The following is a 19,812-nucleotide window of genomic DNA, read 5'->3' as shown; positions in this document are numbered from 1 at the left end:
TATGTATGTATGTATGTATGTATGTATGTATGTATGTATGTATGTATATTTGAGTAGATCTACCTGCCATCTACCTGTGCATGAAATCTATCCTATGAAGGCAATACCTCTGATTTTCAGTACTTCACAATTCAATTCCTTGATTACAAGTGGACAGTGATATGTAGCATGAATCTAGATGTGGAGAGGAGGCTGTACAGTTAAAAAGAGCTGGCTGCTTTTACAAAGGACCCACATTTACTTCTCTCCATCCATGTCAGGCTCACAATCACCTGGAACTTTAGCTCCAAAGGATAAAAAAATTCTCTTCTGGCTTCCAAGACCCTCTCCCACATAAATAAAAAGAAATAATTAAAATTAATAAATCTAACCGCTTCAGGGGTGATAAAGTTAAGTGCTGATACAAACCCTGCAGCCAAAACAGAATAAATATGCTCAGAGGTGGTGTAGTTGTCTACATGCATTAGTTCCTGGGTTTTGTCCTGTGAGTTGCAGAGCAGTAAGTGTCTGAACTATTTGCTGGGTGCAGGAACACAGGCTTAGAATGATGATGATGATAATGGTGGTGGTGGTGATAAAAAAAAAACCAGAAAAATTAAAATTAGCACTTATGAATACCACAGATCTTTATATGGCATTAAAATCTTTTAGATAATTCATAAATTAAATCTGATGAGCTCCTGAATTGTATGTTTCTTCTAATTTAAAATATTTAGTTACAAATGATCATATCTCACTTCCTTATGCACTGGTGACTCTAGTTAATGACACAGTACAGCATATTTCAAAATAACTAGAATAGAGGCTTTAAAATGTTCTTGCAACAAAGAAATGATAAATATTTGGGATGATGAGTTTGTTAATTAGCTGCTCAGCCCACGCCACAATATACACACACTTTCAAAAATCACATCGCACCTCCCAAACACACACAGTTATTATTTGTCAGGTAGTAAAATAAACATAAAAGTATACAAAATAAAAGATGGATCTAGATTCATAGGAAGAAGGCTCTAATCTTCTCAGTTACACATATACTGATGAAACCTACCTGTGCAGATCAATACTGAGAGGTGTATCCTGGATGCTACTCTCTGTATTGTAGATGCTACTACCTGAATATGTAATCATGTAAAGAATCAATGTAAAGCCAAAAACAGAAAAATTGCAAATGACCCTTGATAAAAACAATAGGATTAAGTACAAAGGTCCCTTAATATATACAGAAATGGTACTCCTAAGAGTTTTTAATGATAAACTTTTCAAGAACATTTTGTATTTATTTATGAAAGTAAGCTCAGTTTTAGGTTCAGGTAATATGTTTTGGGATAATCTTTATTAATGTCCAGTATGAGGTTCAGAATTATACTATGTACATAGTGGAATTTACTGCTGGATCACTCTGCATACTTGATTACATCTGGCACCCCTAGCCTCCTACTTCTCCATGCCAGTCCAGCATCTCAAACATTGTCAACACAAAAGCATCTTCTCGCATATGAAATGTTTCCTAAGCCAGAGCTGGTGGTACATGCCTGTAATCTCAGCACTCAGCAGTATGAAACCAAGCAGACTGATATGTGTTCTAGGCCAGCCTAGCCCACACAGCAAAACTTTATCCCTCTGAACCAAACCAAACGAAACAAACAAACCAAAACCATTATAGTAAATAATGTTTTCTAGTGGCTCTCCTATTTTTCAGGACTACTGGTCTTCTTAGTAAAAATTATGTTTGTGTATCAATATAATATTTTTTGATCAATTCCCAATAAGTTGCATGCCTAATGACTCTTCTGGCAGAAATCCTCGTGAAGAAGAGGGCTGAGAGAGAGAGAGCTTCTTGGAACAGTAAAAAGATAATTCAATTCTGAGTTTAGAAGCCTGCGCCAAGTCTGCCACAAAATAAATGACCTTGGACAAGTCTCTTAACTTTTCTAGGCTTCAGGCTCTCATTTGCAAAATCTTTTAGGTGGCCACAAAGTTGCCATCCAATTCTGACACAATCATAAAGCATCCAGATGCATTTTAGAATTTAAAGACATGGAATACAATAGAACCACAGTGAACAACACAAGATAAATAACAGTAACAAGTCAAGGAACATGAAAAAGAGCAAGGTGGACAGTGGAGATGGTGGTATCAAACAATATTTGAGTATTAGTCGTTGCTTCTCTATTTGCTTGCATGAACAGGCAGATAGAACAAAATTGTGAGATTCACAAATACTGGGCAATGTAAGATATTGCATGGGGACTAAAGGTAGCAAATCCACAGACTCATGCTTTGTTTTTCTATAGTGATCCTCCATCCCGATTCCCCACCACACATACTGCAGACTTAACACAGTGTGAAGATAGCACAGATTAATGAGGCTATGAAAGTTATCTCACTGTACTGTTGCTACTCATAGATTTCAATGATTCAACTTAGCACTATTCTTTTTCTTTCACTTATTTATTTATTTCAATTTATTCACTTTGTATCTCTGCTGGAACCTCACTCTCTCTTTTCCTCCCAGTCCTACCCACCTTCTTACTCCCTCTTTGCCCTTTCTCAAGTCCACCAATAGGGAAGGACCTCCTCCCCTTCTATCTGACCTAGCCTATCTGGTCTTATCAGGGCTGGCTGCCTGTCTATGATGAGTTAGGGCAAGGATATGCAAAGGCTTTACTAAGGAAGGATTCCTGAAACAATGAAATAATGCAGAAGGGAAATTTGGCTTCTCCAATTGGAAGCCAGTCCTTCCAAACATGTTCCTACTGTAAACCTTTGTAGAAACTTATGACAAACTGGGCAATTATAGAAGTCTCTAGTGTATGTGATGACAGTGAGTAGTTTCAGTCTACTGCCCATGGCTGAAAACAAGTGCAACTGTCAGATGTAGAATGAATATGTAAACCAAATACATATCTAGCTGAAACCAGTTTCATCCTCTTTAGTGATGTGATTGTGTCCGAGTTCCTCCGAGCTGCAGTTTGTGCAGCTTGATATGGGGATTACAATAGGGTTTTTGCAGTGTTAAAGGTATATTGAGTATGGTAAGGCCCCTGGTCCAGTGTTTCACCCACGGGAGCATCAGAAGTACTCAGGAGACACCACAAAACCTTCACGCTTTCCCTTCCTGCCCTCTGTGCTGACTTTCTCCTTGTTCTGCGCTGTGGAGAGGGCTCTGCTGACGTCAGCATCCAGTGATGTGGGTAGCAGGGGTGTTCAGGCCTGCCACAGGAACTTTAATTCTTTCTTCACTTGTGTTTTTCCCCTTCCCCAGAATGCTTGGTGTTCCCAGAAATTAAAAAAAAAAAAAAAAAAAAAAAAAAAAAAAAAAAAGGCTGCACTGCTTTGGTAAGGAAAGGGATTGTTCAAAGAAGGCAAAAGCTATAGGAAGATGTGATGCATTTCTGACGGGGCATAAACAAAGCTGATGTTCAGTATTGGGAAGCCTTGATTCTTGCATTAGAAAGATGTGCATTCAATGTCATTTCAAAGTGCTCATTTTTGAGTTACTATCAAAGGACTGTTGAGGGAAATTTAAATTTACAGAGCTTGGCTGAGAACTTCAAATGCAGTCCTCTACCACAACAGGAGGTGGCTGCAAAATCTAATTTCAGTTAACTTTTGAATGCAAGGTTATGGGAATGATTCTTCATCAATATAATCATGTTTGGCCTCTCCTCTTCTCCTTTTTCCTCTCTATTTTTGTTTCTCTGTGTCTCTCTTTCTCCATGTCTCTCTGTGTTTCTGTCTCTCTGTCTGTCTCTCTCCCTGCACATTTATAAATTTCTGAGAACCCCAAAAGGACACAATGTCACTCCAGTGGTACGGACCTATGCCAAAAGTTTCTGGACAATTGCCTAGCTTAACCTTCATCATTAAAAGGGAGCCATAAAATGCTGATGAAATGACAGCATGCAGGAGGGTAGTAAGTTCTTCAGGTTAAGAAAATGTAAAAATTTGACACCATTGATAGAAATAAATACCACGTGTTGAACAAGTAAGCTCCAAGGTCCATTCTGGGGTGCTCCTTCATCACTTCTCCCTGCTGGGCTGACCTAGACAGCCCACAGAGGAAGAGGATCCAGCCAGTCCTGATGGGACCTGATAGGCTAGAGTCAGACAGTAGGGGAGGAGAACCTCCCCTATCAGTGGACTAGAGAGAAGGGATAGTAAAGGAAGATGGAGGGAGAGTGGTACCAGGAGGATTTGAGGGAGGGAAAGTGGTACCAGGAGGATTTGAGGCAGAGGGCTATAATTGGGATGCAAAGTGAATAAACTTAATAATAATAATGATAATAATGTAAAAAAGAAATTGTATTCAATTCTTATTTTATTTCTCTGCCCATGACTTTCTGATCCCAAGTTTTACAGAAGAGAAAAGGGATGCTTACAAATATTAAGCAAAAGAGATCACACAGAGCCTGTACATTCAAATTTAGGATTGTCTGAAACTAAAGTCTAAACTCTTTCCAGAGTGCCTCCCATTAATTTTATGAATACTAGTTTGCCAAGTGAATGAATGCCTGTGCTGAATAGTGTGGGGTTTTTTGTTTGTTTGTTTGTTTGTTTGTTGTTTGTTTGTTTGTTTTCTGTGTGTGTGTGTGTAAACTTGACACAAACCAGCTTACCAATAAAACCTTTGATCCAAAATTACCCTACCTATGAGAAGGGTAGGAATAAAGATGTAGCAGAGATTGAGGAAAAGGCCCACCAATGACTGGCCCAACTTGAGACCCACCTCATCAGAAAGAGCCAGTTCCTGACACTGATTGATACTCTGCTATTATTGCAGACAGACGACCAGCATAACTGCCTTGTGAGAGGCTTCTTACAGAAGCTATGGAAACAGATGCAGAGTCACATAGCCAAACAATAGGCGGAGCTCAAGAACTCTTGTGAAAGAATGGAAGGACTGACTGATGGATCTAGAGGGGTCAAGGAAACCAAAAGAAGGCCTACAGAGTAGACTAACCTGGGCCCATGGGAGCTCACAGAGACCGAACCACTAACCAAGGAGCATGTATGGGCTGAACTTAGGCCCCTCACACATATGTAGCAGATGTGCAACTTGGTCATCATGTGGGTCCCTAAGGATGAGAATGGGGCTGTGTCTGACTCTGTTGCCTGCCTTTAGACTCCTTTCCCGTAGCTTGGCTGCCTTTCCCAGCCTCAGTGGAAGAGGATGCCCTTAGTCCTATGCCAGGGTGGATTAGTGGCCATGGGTGGCCTCCCCTTCTCAGAGAAGAGAAGGCGGAAGTGGGGAACATGGAAGTGTGAGGCGGGACTGGGATGAGAGGAGGGAGGGGCTGCCATCAGGCTCTAAAGTGATTCAATAAATAAATTAATTTAAAAAATCACCATTTTACAAAATGGAAAACTTGGTTATAAAAAGAAGCAGTATCTTTTCTAGAGAACGTCTTTCCCTCTTACTCTTCCACAGACTCTCCATGGCCTAGATGCACAGGCTGGTAACTGTCACATGTCTTGGAACTTTCAGGTCCTGATATAATTACCACATGTATAGGCTGTGATAAGATATGGACTCTAAAGCAGTAGCTGTCCACTTCATCTCCTAGAATAACCACGGGGTAGACCCCGTGCTATATCATAAACATTCAGAATTTAGTAGCTGAATAAACAATGAATGACGGAGAAATGAGGAAAAATACATATGACTACAACTTCCAAGCTTCCACGGTTTGGTTGTGTCTCCCTACTTCAGCCTGAAGTAGGAAGAAATGCCACATAAGCAATGATGGGCATGTTTCTTTGCAAAGCCAACACCCGATGTTGAAGATGTGCATTGCAGAACTCACTCTGGATGCTACAATTTTCCATTTTTCTTACCTGTTATTGTAGTTATACAATCTGTATATATTCCACAGATTCAAATGGAATGACAACTTATTTGAGAGGAGATAGAGATACTTTTAGATCAGCACTGGAGCAACAAAATGGGAGAGTCTTAATACTATTGTTATTGTTAAGTAGCCAGCACTCCAAGTGATGGGAGTTTGGCAAAGAGCCATGGGAGGAAATGAAATCATTATCATAGCCCTTTATTATAGCACCCGGAAGCTACACTTCTGAGTTCCATGCAATACAATACATATCTACGAGAACAACATCTCGGCTCCCAAACATTAAGTGACTTCAGTCCCCTTTTATACCACAGGTGGGTGACTGGGTTATTATAAAGCATGCATCACTCTTTTACATTTTTCTTTACCAAAGATTATTTTTGGTGTCTTTACCAGCCCCTATTTGAAACTGAAGGGCAAAATAGTTTTAGAAAACTCTCAAAATAGATTTTAACAGACATATGCATGACACACATGCCTATTTCTGGGTTTGTGATAGGGTATAGACTTGCTGAGTGATGAGATATAGCCATAGAGTTAAAATACTGGTTAAGTGCTACAAGTGTACATATGAATGAATCAAGAGATGCATGCGTTTGTTCAAATTTCAGCATATTTCATTCCCTAAATTCTAAGGAAAATGCTTTAAATGGAGAAACCTTTCAAGTAGAGAGAATGAAGTAGTCTTTGGAAAGTAAGCTAACATTTTACTGTGATAAATTTAGAATGATATAGAATATTAATTTCCACATATATAAAGCTACATACATGTGTACATAAATGTTTTTATGCATATATCAAAATAAATATACAATATAGCATGTCCATATCTAGTACATACAAATAGTTATTTTTTTAGAGGTAATTGTAGACGTATTTTAAATGTGTGCACATACGTGTATTAAAAAGTTAAAGTTGTTTCTTGTCATCTATTTGGATGGGTACAGAGGAGGTAAGAGGGACTGATTTATCTAGCACAGAACTTTTGCAGGTCTGAGATAAGAAAGAGTGAAAAGGAGAATTCTGGGAGGACTTACTGAAACACTTCAACCATGTGGGATAATGACTCCAACATGAAAACACAATATTCTCGCCAATAATAAAGTACACGTGAGTGACAAGAAAATGCCCAGAAATGGATACCCTAAGGAGTATGGAAGATTGGGGCTGCTTCAATTTATTGCCTTCTCGTATGTCACTGACTCCTTAATTGCCAGGGCAGAGTCTATTTCAATCCCTTACAGTATTAACTGGTTATAAATTTCAGGCAAGCAGAAAGTAGATTTAGTTAAAAATGAAGAAAGAAGTGTTCTTTGGTTGGAACATATCTTAATATTTTTGTTATGCTGTTATTACAAGGTAGTTTTAAATTCTTTGGTTTGGGAAAGTATCATTTACTAAAAGTATGCTATATCTTCAATAAAAAATTATTTGAATAATAAACCAAATTTGATTTCTCCATGTAAAAATTGTAAGCTATAAGTTATTAGTAAGTTTTGATTTCTTAGGAGAATTTAATGCAGCTTACACATACTTATAAGTTAAAGAAAATTAACTTATAAGTTTTGTCACTAAGCACACAGATTCATGGTGATTGTCAAGATTCCTTGTTCATTTTGGAGTTCTTATTAACTCTAAATTTTGACTACATTTCCTGACACAAGGTTCCATTTAAAGCTGGAACAGTTGCTAAAACAAGATCTCAGATTCTGTCTTTCTAAGTAAAGCTTCTAATTTGCTACCAATGAATCAAATAGCCATATCCTTGGCATGAATGTATAACTATACTACTAAAAATTAGTGATATATGGCATTCTTGGAAGTACTTAGGAAAAACTATTATCGAAATTAAAACCCCTGTACACCTTTTAGATCATAGCATTTTATTCATGATCAATATATACCTCTTGATTGTATTATAAGTATTTAAACTGAAATTTTTCTACTGCAAACACAGCTTATTCTTTCCAGTGTATATTTAAGAATAATCTCTTCTCTGTTTATGATGGTTACTACAGGTGCGTTATATTTACATTTATAGCATTTGAAAGAGTTGGTTCCCCCTTCTATGAAAGCAGGAAAACAAAAATAAATCCAATTTATTTCCAGTAAAAGGCTAGTAATTTCAGGGCAAAACCAATTCAGGAATCAAATTAAGTAAACATGCCTATGTTCAGAAAGGCATTGGTAAGAGAGATGGTTGCAGTCCTAATACAAATGATCTTCTTGCTTCTCTGTGATTAAATGTGTTCCCCTGCTTATTCTAAATATGATCACCCTCCCTTTTGCCTCCAATTAGTCTTTTTATTTGCAAAATGAACTATGTGATAGAAACAAATTTTCTCCTCCGTAACTGAAAAGACCCATAGAATCTTAAGAGTAAAACCAGAATAACACACATCAAGCCTCTCATTTGATGGAAAAATAAATGTTCATTTATTTTTATCACGGTGGAAAGTGTCCTATTAAAATTAATTTTCTTTCTATTCCTTAAAATATAATAATAACAATAACGGTAATAATAATAATTTTAAAGAGAGGCTGAAGGGAAAAGAAAAATGAACTGTGGTTAGGAGTAGAGGGCTGCTAAGAGACCATGTTACAGAATACTAAAAATCATCTGGGGATTTGAGAACGTGAACTGGAGGAAAAGTCACTGACACCCACACACAGCTTCCCCGGATTTCCACCCACCGCCCAGAAGTGTAAAACCACAAACACGTGTGAAACTAGAAATCTTTTTTCTTTCTTTTGATCTAACATTCTTTTTTTTTTTTTTCCAAGCAGACAAACCCAGTCAGCGAGGACTCAGCAAAGTTTTCAAGCCACCCTGACCTTAAACATAACTTCTTACAACACAGAAGGAAAGTCACAAAGAAAAAGCTCACCTGTGCAGGGCTGAACCAACCGTGTGGGCAGGCACAACGTTCCCCACAATTCCCCTTGCTCTTGGTGCTGGTCTTATGGGGGCTTTTCCGTACACTGTCCCACAAGGTGACCAGCTTGGTCCTGTTGGAAGCTGGGCCCCCGGGACCTGAGGAGGGCATAGTTTGGGAACTGTACCCAAGCCCCTGAGCGTTCCTCTGCCAACCACAAGCACAGTGGGCGTCCCTGATGAGGGTGGGCGCACTCCTGCCAGCATCCATCCCATCGGACCCCCGGCTGCAGCTGTGTTGCTTGGTGAGGTATGCATTCATTCTGCACTGGTGCCTACTCTTTTCTTTGGTCAGCTCTGCATAGAGAGGTTTCCTTCCTCACACCCCTTTCTTCCAGGCAGTTGTAAAAGTCTTTTTTTTCCCCCTGTGGATGCCTCAGTATCTTTGACAGCTGCTATAAGCGGTTCATCGTGGGAGCAGAGGAGCGGCGAGAGCAGCTCTGCACAGCATTATCTGCGGGCTGGTAGCTCTTTGTCAATAGATGACTCAACTCACAGAGCAACTTGACAGTGTCCCTGCTCTAGGCAGAAGCAATCAATGCTCCACACAGCTGGGCTACAAGACTGTACACTGTGTTACAAGCCTTCTTTGCATGGAGCCTCACAGTAACGAATACTCCTCACAATTTGGCATTCTCACTTTCCCCTCCTCCCCGATCCACGCATGAAATACAAATCTCAGGAAAGAGAACTTTGTATCAGAGCAGCAGGACCTTTCTTTCGAGAAATGCTGCATCTAGGCAGAAATGGTATAGTATAAGCAGTGTGAAGTGATGGGAAAGTTAACCTGGGAAGGAAATGTTCACCATTTCTGGGAATCACTTATCCAGTTGCCAAGACATGGACCAAATCAGGAAATAATGAAATCAGGGCTTTAATATTAACTCCAAAAAGTATCAATTAATTTTGAAAAAATGATCAAGGTCACAGTGCTACACTGGTATCCTTTACATTTTGAATTTAATTTACTTTAAAATATGATTACATGGTATATGTTCTTCATACCATGAACAAATATTAATTCTATTTCTCTCAAAATATGATGACTTTTAAGATTCAAAGATGATAGGGTGGCTTATTTTAAAATAGTATTTTTCCTCACCCCCAAATTATTCTGAGGATTTACTTCCAAATTCTTTACCACGACAACTTTATTCACCACAGAGGGAGCCTGCATTTTAAAGTGAAAGATCTGGTCAATGCTTGCCATTCATCGTTTGGTTTTGTAAGAAACAATTACAAAAATATTTCACTAAAAATGAGTGAAACCTATCCAATTTAAAGACATTTCTTTCCAAGGAGGACAAGCCTATATTTCAAATTCAGTGTGTTGGCTGAACACATCTACAGTATTTTCAGTGAAGGGAAAAACTAAGTACAACCATACTTAGAAATGATACTGTCTTTGTGAACCTTCTGTATCTTTGACCAACTGTCCACATCTTTCACATGTTCCTAAAGAAAAAAAAAAAAGCATTAATTTGATTGTAATATAAGTTGTCATCTGGCTAGGAATGAGAAAAGGCATAGCGCCATTCTATAACTAGTTTACTCAGAAACAGCTGAGTGCATCAGACCTAGCTTCCCCATGGACTGATGGGGTTCTGGGACAGGGCACACCCACTTCTGCCTCAATTGGCACTCCTTACTTCAGGTTCCAGAACCATCACCACACTCATTTCGACACAAGGACCCTTGGTAAATCGTTGCTCGATTTATACAACATGGAAGGAGTAGAAATCTATCCCCACACACTTCCATAAAATGACTCTTTCCCAGGTCCTACACACCAGTCTAAATGAATAGTAGCAAGTTTAGTAGAGACACCATTCAAAACCAAATTTGCTAAGCTGGGTGTGGCTTGTCAGTTTGCACTCAGATGGCTGAAGAAGAGGGATTGCAGAGATCTCAAGGCAAGCCTGGGCTATACAGTGATTCAAATTCAGCCATAATCATCCCTACATATGACCAAATATCAAAACTTAAAATAAAAAAAAAATGAACAATTAAAATACCCTCCCCAAATAAAATAAAGAGGAAGCCCTTGGTTTACTACTCCTTATTTTCTGAAGCACCCAACACATAATAATAAATATTTTCCTTTTGTTTTATTGAGTGATGGTTCGTGTGTGTGCATAAACGCATGCTTACACACATCAACACACATAAGTAAAGAAATTAAGGACATAAGTAATTTTTTGCTATTAAATGTTTTTTCATTATTTATTACAATTTATTCACTGTATATTCATTCCCTCGTCTCCTCCCAAATCCACCCTCCCTCTCCCTTCTCCCCCTATGCTCCTCCCTTACTCTACTGATAGGGGAGGTTTTATAGTGATACTTAAGTCAGCAAGGCTTCAGAAACATGTATTCAATTTAAATTTTGGTGCTAGATCTGAGGTGATGCTCTTTTATATGGATATTTATCTAAAAAAGAAGAAAAGGAGGAAGAAGACAAAGAGGAGAAAGGGAAGAGGAGGTGGAGAAGGAGGAGCAGGAGGATGGTTTGAACTATTGCACAGAGATAATAATAACATAATTTTCCTCCTGGAAAAAAAAAACAAGCAGGCAAAAATCAATATAAACGGACATTAAAACTGAGGCAAAAAAAAATCACTACAGTGTACTCAATGGGAAGCCAACAACAAATCTGTTCCCACCCCAATGTCTATCATATTTACTCTAGATCAAGATATAACTAATACCATAAAGAGCTTCTAGGTCAGATAAATCTCCAGAGTGCTTCAGACCTCTCTGGTATCATCACAATGCATGGCTTTACACTGACATTTGACACAGTATGCCAATGCCATCACTCCCAAATGACAATGTCAGGGACTGAAACTATGGATCCTTTGGTCTAATATAACCATAGACACTTCTCCAGTGGTTTGGGCTGATATCATTGCACAAAGGCCCATTGGAATGTTCAGAGAAGCCATGCCCCATCTTCACTCATTTTTTTTCTCAAGGATAAGAATCAATCTGCATAGAATAAGTCAGTAAGCATCCATCACAGTTCTGTAATGGTTTATGCAGTATGCAGTCACCAGAAGGTTTCCAGGATGAGCACTATTAAGGTGTTATAAATCATCATAGGATTCTAAATTTGCTATAAAGAGAAATTTCAAATGAGCTATTTCTTCTCATCAGAAAGGCCATAGGATATCCATTTTCATAAGCCCAGTCTGTCATTTCTTAGTAGATAAATAAGTAGCTGTGTTTTATAGACAGTATTACTTTCTCTCAAAGATACTTAAGATTACAGCAAACTTTTATGAAGCTTACCAATAGGCTATATTGAAATCATTATTTCACTTTAGTGTGTGTAAACTAATTTGCATCTTCAGCTTTCTCCTTTCCACCAAAGTTTTTTTTTCCCCCTTTTCAAACAGGACATTTGGCTTTCTGCATCTGAAGACAGACCACTTAAACAGATAAATTCACCCAATGAGACTTCTGTACTATGAGACAGACACACTAATTATCAATAATCCAATTTGATCATTTTGTAATTGGACAGCTGTGATAACCATGAGATGACATATAATTCTGGTGAAACAGGAATAAGTATTGTACAAGCACATATCTTCCTTATGACTGTGATTTAACCTGGGCAGAACATGCACGGGGTACTACGTGATGAGATGTATCTTATTGAACTCCCTGTGACCTGACATTGACTTCGTAGAAAAATCACTCGCCTTGGAGCAAGAGTTCAAAACTAATATCCTGGCCTGGTTTGTTTAATAAAAATAAACACGAAGACGGATCACTAAATGAATTGAAGTGTACTAAAATATTAGGCAGAATTTTTTCCAGATAAAATTTCTTTCAGGCACTCTATCCACATGGGAAATAAAAAATATTAATTACAAAAAAAAAGCTAAGTGCTTACTGCAAGAGAACTAGAAAGCAGAAGCCCTTTAGCTGCCACAGTAATAAGTTAAGTAATCATAGAATGCCATAGTGCATTAGATAGAACCTTCTTTGATTTGAAAAGTGGAAAAACATAAATGAATAAATGCGAGCGAGTCAATACTATTCTGCATCTCTTGACCTCGATAACTGTAGAATCGCAGCACATTTACCATTTTAGTGAGATAACCAAGAATATTTAAAATATCACAGACTTTAAAATGATCTAAAAAAATCCTAAGCAAATTCTGTAATAAATCTTATGAGACAAACAATGCAGGGATTCATTGTGGATGGGAATGTTTCCAGAGATGCAGAGATTTAGCCTGGACAGCCAAATTGATAGGATATAACAAAAAAACCTTTTAAAATACTCTGAGGCCACAAAAACATATTTGGATTTGAGTGGGGATTGTATGAGAATTAATCAGAATTAGTGATAAGACTCAATTATAAAAGAGTTTTTAGGAAATGTAGACTTCTGTTCTAATGTACTCAGTAGCCCCATTTCACAAATCAGAACACTAATTATGTGACATTGTTTTAGAGATTCTGAAAAGAACAATAGTAAAATTGCAATAATCTTTTTCTTATCTTTGTATTTTAGCAACTGAATATATGTGCTGAGCTATAACTCCACAAGTAGTTTGTTCTCATGCTCTGAGATTCAACTAACTTCCGTAAGAATTCCATTTCTCTCCCAGCACCCGGAGCCATACTCTAAAGTATGTATTTTTGTTTATTTAAGTATCTTCAATATTTATCCTTTCCGCTCATTCACCATGACTACTCTAGTCTAAGATAACATAAATTTACTGTAAACTAGTATATACTTTAAAACATAAAGTAGCTATTTAACTGTCATACACCCTTGCTTCAATTCTAGGCAGCTAAAGGGAGTATTAGAATAAATTGTGATCCATCCTATCCTGCCCATTAGCTATCAGCCAAGTCTTCATTGATGGTCTCTTCATTTAAAGATACTACCTTCTTTAAAGTGATCCTTACCAATGTCCTCTGTGATCTCGTCTCTGCCTTATTCACTAGTCTGGTTTGTGCTTCGCTCCTCCTGTGTCTTTCACTCACATGGAGTCTGAATAGATGTTCTTAGATTCAGCCTGTGATCACTGGACATGCTGTATTCCTCATTCCACACTGTCACATGAACCCTACTAATTTTTCTGTCGAGTACACTAGGAATCATCTCCCTAACTATCCCTAACAACACCGCAGGACCCCAAAAGTAGGGTTATTTTGCAACCCAGATCCTAGCTTTGTTTTATATTAGACTGGCATACCTAAGCCTCTTCTATTAAGAGTCTTCCTTGATACCAGAAGGACCCAATACCATCCACTGAGGAAGGCATTCTTTGAGGATAGAGCATGTTTTCCTTCCATCTAGCATTGACTTAGCTCCTGTGATTTTATTACAAGATTATCATAATCGTATGCAAAATAAAAAGTGTGGTTTTACTTTTTCCATTCCCTTCTCAAAATATAACATAGGCCAGTACTATCAGGGTAAGCAGAACTTCTCATGTTTATGTCTGCTGTACCCTCCGATCTCAGTATAAAGTAATAATTAGTGTTTATTAAAACCATCAAGGAAGACCTCCCCTATCAGTGGACTTGGGGAGGGGCTTGGGTGGAGAAGGGGAGGGAGGGTGAGATTGGGAGGGGAGGAGAGAGGGAGCTACAGGAGGGATACAAAGTGAATAAACTGTAATTAATAAAAATAAAAATCAAAAACAAAAAAGAAAAAACATCAAGAAGGAAGACAGTTATTTTATAGTGATCACAGAAACGTGAGTATTTTAGTCTGTGATACACCTTTCAGTATAAAATGATTTAAAAAGCATTGTGATTATAAAAACAAAATAGCAATGGATTCTCACGGTCATCAATTCAGTGCAGCATTTATTATGGCTAGTTACATAATTATAATAATTTAGTTTTGTGAAGAAATGTATTAATGGTCTCAATATTGAAATAATTTCTTTATTTTATCAAGATACTAATTCATAAAATCTGTACTTCCTGACAGCTGGATTTTCTTTTCAAGTCTTTGTAAATAGTCTCACTTTACGGGTAGTGTGAAAATTGGAGGTTTTTTTTTTTTTAAGTTAACATTCAATTTTCTATGATTATAGGGGATTGCTGAGAGGGTCCTGTGGTCTGGAGCACTTCCTGTTCTTGTAGAGGCCCTGGGTTCAGTTCCCAGCACCCACCTGGCAGCTCACAACCACTGTAACTCCATGTCCAGGAGCTCTAACATCGCGTTCTGGCTGTCACACATGCTGCAGTCAAAAGTCGTATACATACAATAAAAAGAAGCAGTATCCTTTTTAAAAGTCAATCAATAGTAAAACAGAGAAAGACTCTCAGGCTCTATTCAAACTATAGTTCTTCCCAAGAAGACATAATATAAAAGAAATGGCAATTCACAGAAACTAAATTTGTGCATGCAAGAGTTAAAAGACATGGAGGTGCTGTGGTGGAAGACAGGAAACAGGATGGGAGCTGACTATAGAGGGTCCTCTGAAAGGCTCCACCCAGCAAGGATCTAAGCAGATGCTGAGACTCATAGCCAAACTTTGGGCAGAGTTCAGGGCATCTTATGGAAGAAGGGGGGTGGGGAATAGAAGAACACAGAAGAGCCCCACAAGGAGCCCAACAAAGCTGAAAAATCTGAGACCAGGGGTTCCTGCAGAGACTGATACACCAACCAAAGACCATGCATGGGGAAGACCTAGACACTCTGCTCAGATATAGCCCATGGGCAGCTCAGTCTCCATGTGGGTATCCAAGTAAATGGAGCAGGTGTTGCCTCTGTCATGAACTTGGTTGCCTGCTCTTTGAACACTTGCCTCTCGCGATGTGGTCTTGCCAGGCCATAGAGGAAGAGGATTTTGGCAGTCCTGATAAGACTTGATAAGCTATGGGCAGATCTCAGAGGAGGAGAACTCCTTTCAGTAGACTAGGGGAAGGGGATAGGGGGAAAGAAGGAAGGAGGGTGGGACTGGGAGGAGTTGAGGGAGGGGCTAAAATTGGGCTATACAATGAATAAATTGTAAAAACAAATACAAAAATATTAAATTTTAAAAAAGCCACAACAATAAGAAAAAAATATTCTCCATCAGCCTGTTGGTCCTGTTACTAGCCTTGGTGAGAGAAGCTTCTTACTACAGTTAACACGCAGGCTGGTAACTCTTCAATGTCCCAAGAATATGCACCCTTGAGTTCTCAGGCACCTATACCAACTAACACTCCCTGTCAAGTCTCAGGGAACAGTACAGAAGAAGGGACAGAAAGGGCTGGAGAATAGGAGGAGTGTAGTGACATTCTGTGCTCTGGTCATGACATGGGTGTTACATACATGAACTCACAGCATCTGTAGTTACTTCCACATATATAACAAGATCAAGTCAGTTGAAATACCAGCATGGGATAGAGCAGTTTTCTCTGTCAAGAAACCATTTTATACTGTGTGTGTCTTTCTGCTTCTGGGGTACCTCACTCAGGATGATCTTTTCTATTTCCCACCATTTGTCAGGTGAATTTCATGATTTCCTTATTTTTAATTGCTGAGTAATATTCCAGTGTGTAAATGTACCACAATTTCTGTATCCATTCCTCAGATAACCTAGAGGGATATCTGGGTTGTTTGCAGGTTCTGGCTATTATGAATAAAGCTGCTAAAAACATGGTTGAACAAATGTCATTTTTGTATACTTGAATATATTTTGGATATATGTCTAGGAGTGGTATAGCTCAGATGTAGCCCATGGTAGCTCAGTATCCAAGTTGGTTCCCTAGTAAAGGGAACAGGTACTGTCTCTGACATGAACTCAAGGGCTGGCTATTTGACACCCTCCCCGAGTGAGGAGTAGCCTTGCCAGACCACAGAGGAAGACAATGCAGCCAGTCCTGATGAGACCTGATAGACTAGGGTCAGATGGAAGGGGAGGAGGACCTCCCATATCAGTGGACTAGAAGAGGGACATGGGAGGTGATGAGGGAGGTTGGGTGGGATTTGGACAGAATGAGGGAGGGGGTTACAGCTGGGATACAAAGCAACTAAAATGTAATTAATGTAAAAAAATAAAAGTTTAATTAAAAAAAAACAATAAAAATGAAACCATTTTATATAGTGAAAGTGGTTTCCCCTAGACAAGAAGCTATTGATAATTGCTGTAGGTTGGGGTATCTCTTTTCTTTACCAGTGTGGCCATTGGTAAATTCCTTGTGCCCCAGTGGATGACCTTATATCCAACCATATAGCACTAATTGAACCAAGTGGATTAAAAATAAATAAAAAATATATAAAAATAAATATAAAATAAATTAATAAAAAATTTATAAAAGGAGGCATGAACTTGGAAGGGAGATGTGATGGAAAGTCCTGGGTCCATCATAAAAGGGAGTAAGGGGTTATTATGATTAAGATATGTAATATACATTTATGTAGTTTTTAAAAATAAAAAATTCTGACTCATTAATCACCCCAAAGTCTTCTTTCTAACCCTAGCTCTGGCAACCATCATTTCACTCTCTGTTTCGATGGATTTAACTACTTTATATATTTTTTACACTTGGTGTACAGATGTCCTTAAGTCACCTATGTTATAGGATTTCCTTCTTCTTTCAGACAACCAGATAGATATACGGATACACAGACACATAGACAAATACTGTCCCTCTACTGATAGACATTGAAGTAGTTTATAGGCTGTTGGAACTAACTCTTGATATACACAAAATTACAAGGACACCACAAGTGATAATTTTGAAGGTGGAACCTTCAAGGGGCAGGACACAGTGAGAGGTTTAGTGGGCATTATCTACCTTGTGCTGTGCTGTGCTGTGCTGTGCTGGCTCACATGGGCTCAAAGGTATGGGGTCAAGAGAACATAGACTGAACTTCCAAAACTCCTAGCTGAAATAAAGCACTTCCCTTTGTTGGTTAATTATCTCAGGTATTTGTTTGTTTTTATAACAACTGTTGAGTGGTATCCTAATACCAGCCTGCCCTCCTTGAAGCAGAGTTCCTGGATTTCTTAAATTGTCACATGTAGAACTAGGAAGGGATCCAGAATCTGGAACCAGTCTTTCATTAAAATATTTTCATAAGCTTTTAGTTTCTAGATGTATTATTTGTAATGGATGGTCTCTGAGTTTACTGAAATGCTTTTTTAAAAAGAAAACCCTTCTGGGTTAAAAATAAGGCAAACCCTGGCTTGTCAGAGGTAATTCATCTGTAGACTGGCCTAAAGGCAGAAGCATGGATTAGTAGAAATGACAGGCTCTCCTCTAGCTAAATAATTTCCTCTCCTCAGAGATGTGACAGTTTAATAAAGTTAGACCTAAATGGCCTTGCTGGGGCCAGTATATTTCAAATTTACATTTAATTAATCATCTCCTTGGTGGTTCCACATGATTTTTGCTTTTGGGTGTATTCATTTGATTTAGCATATATTTAGTGAGTATCTATTTCATACCAGAGATTGTGCTATGAAACTGCAGACAGGAGAAAATTCTAGTGAGAGCAGAGGTATTAAATATGCAAATGCACACAGTATTGAAATGGCATATACAGAGACAAGATGTAGGGGTGTCCCCTGCTATTGAATTTACCCCCATTAGGTGAGTCTTAGATATGGGAAAATTTGTCTTCACTATCACAATGTAACCTACTGAAGTGCTTGGGTCATCCTCTATTTTATACTCAGAATCTCCTTTTCACTTTGTCACTTTGTGAAATGTACCTAGAAAACATCCTACTTTTGTTCAGGACACATGCTGTAATTTTGACATTGCCGTCTCCTACCTCTCTTACCTTCATTACAACTTGGTAAGCTTTAAGTTATCATCATGGCATACTAAGTTATAAATAGCAGGGACAGTGACAGGGATACTCTGTTAACATGTTCAGGTTTAATCATTGTTTCCTTATCACTTAAGAAATGTGGATTCACTTTGTATCCCAGCTGTAGCTCCCTTCCTCATCCCCTTCCAATCCCAGCCTCCCTCCCTCATCTCCTCCCATGCCTCTCCCCAAGTCTACTGATAGGGAAGGTCCTCCTCCCCTTTCCTCTGACACTGGCCTATCAGGTTTCATCAGGAACAGCTGCATCTTCTTCCTCTGTGGCCTGAGAGGGTTGTTACCCCCTCAGGGGAAGGTGATCAAAGAGTAGGTCACTGTGGGATACAAAGTGAATAAACTGTAATTAATAAAAATAAATAAATTAATTAAAAATAAGTCATTGATGAAACCAAAAGACAAGATACCACAAGGACTCTAACAAGAGAACAGTTGGATTTAACTGATCTAATAGAGGTGCTCTACTTTGATTTCTGTTGCTGTAATAACATTATTCTGATAAAAAAAATGTGGATTCAAAATTGTAGTGTGATTAAAAATAATACATTAAGGTTTTTTTTTCTTGTATTGTCAATTTGCATTTTTTCCATAAAATTTGTCCAGAGACTATTATGATATGATGAATGACTGGTCCCTTCAATCACCATCATATCCTATTTCGATCATCTATTCAAAGGTAGGGAAGAGATCCTCCTCCCTTTCCCTGACGGATCTCTACAGCATCCACTTAGAGGTTGAAAATATTTTCATCAAGGTACAAATATTTGAACTCTGGTGGCATTTTATTCTTCTAACACTTCTGCCTTCCGAGCACTATGACAAAGCTTTGTACAACATTTATGCATTTATTTTTTTCTCATTTATTATTAATGAGGCAGGAACTCTAGAGTCAGACTTCTGGGTTCATATCCCAGTTTTGCTCACATTAGATCATAAATTTGAGTAAGTCACATAAGCTCCCTGAATTTCAATTTATTTATCTATAAAAGAAGAAATTTTTTACATCAGCAGAATCATATAAGGATAACATGAGTTAATTTCTGGAAAGTACTTAACATAATTACTGGTACATCATAATGCTAAATAATCTACTACCATCTATCTACCTATCTGTCTGTCTATCTATCTGTCCATCTATCTATCTATCTGTCCGTCTATCTATCTATCTGTCCGTCTATCTATCTATCTATCTATCTATCTATCTATCTATCTATCTATCT

At 38.2% G+C, this 19,812-nt stretch overlaps 1 protein-coding gene across 15 annotated transcripts in view; it reads right to left on the bottom strand.

The window, feature by feature from the left end:
- Dlg2 (discs large MAGUK scaffold protein 2) overlaps positions 1 to 19,812 on the bottom strand; it is a 1,446,492-nt gene that overhangs the window by 667,341 nt on the left and 759,339 nt on the right. For 4 of the 15 annotated variants that reach the window (XM_055623363.1, XM_055623364.1, XM_055623366.1 and 1 more), the window contains exon 1: positions 8,744 to 9,059. The exons of the other annotated variants lie outside the window; for them this stretch is intronic. In XM_055623363.1, coding sequence (XP_055479338.1) covers positions 8,744 to 9,052 — 309 coding nt within the window. In that variant the 5' untranslated portion in view covers positions 9,053 to 9,059. Of the gene's footprint in view, positions 1 to 8,743; positions 9,060 to 19,812 lie in introns of those variants that run through there. 15 annotated transcript variants of the gene reach the window in all.

The sequence above is a fragment of the Psammomys obesus genome, unplaced genomic scaffold (assembly GCF_907164565.1).
Source record: "Psammomys obesus unplaced genomic scaffold, mPsaObe1.curated_primary_1811, whole genome shotgun sequence".
In the NCBI taxonomy this organism is placed as follows: Eukaryota; Metazoa; Chordata; class Mammalia; order Rodentia; family Muridae; genus Psammomys; species Psammomys obesus.
Note: the sequence above shows the minus strand (reverse complement) of the source record. Positions and strands in the feature narration are given on the sequence as shown.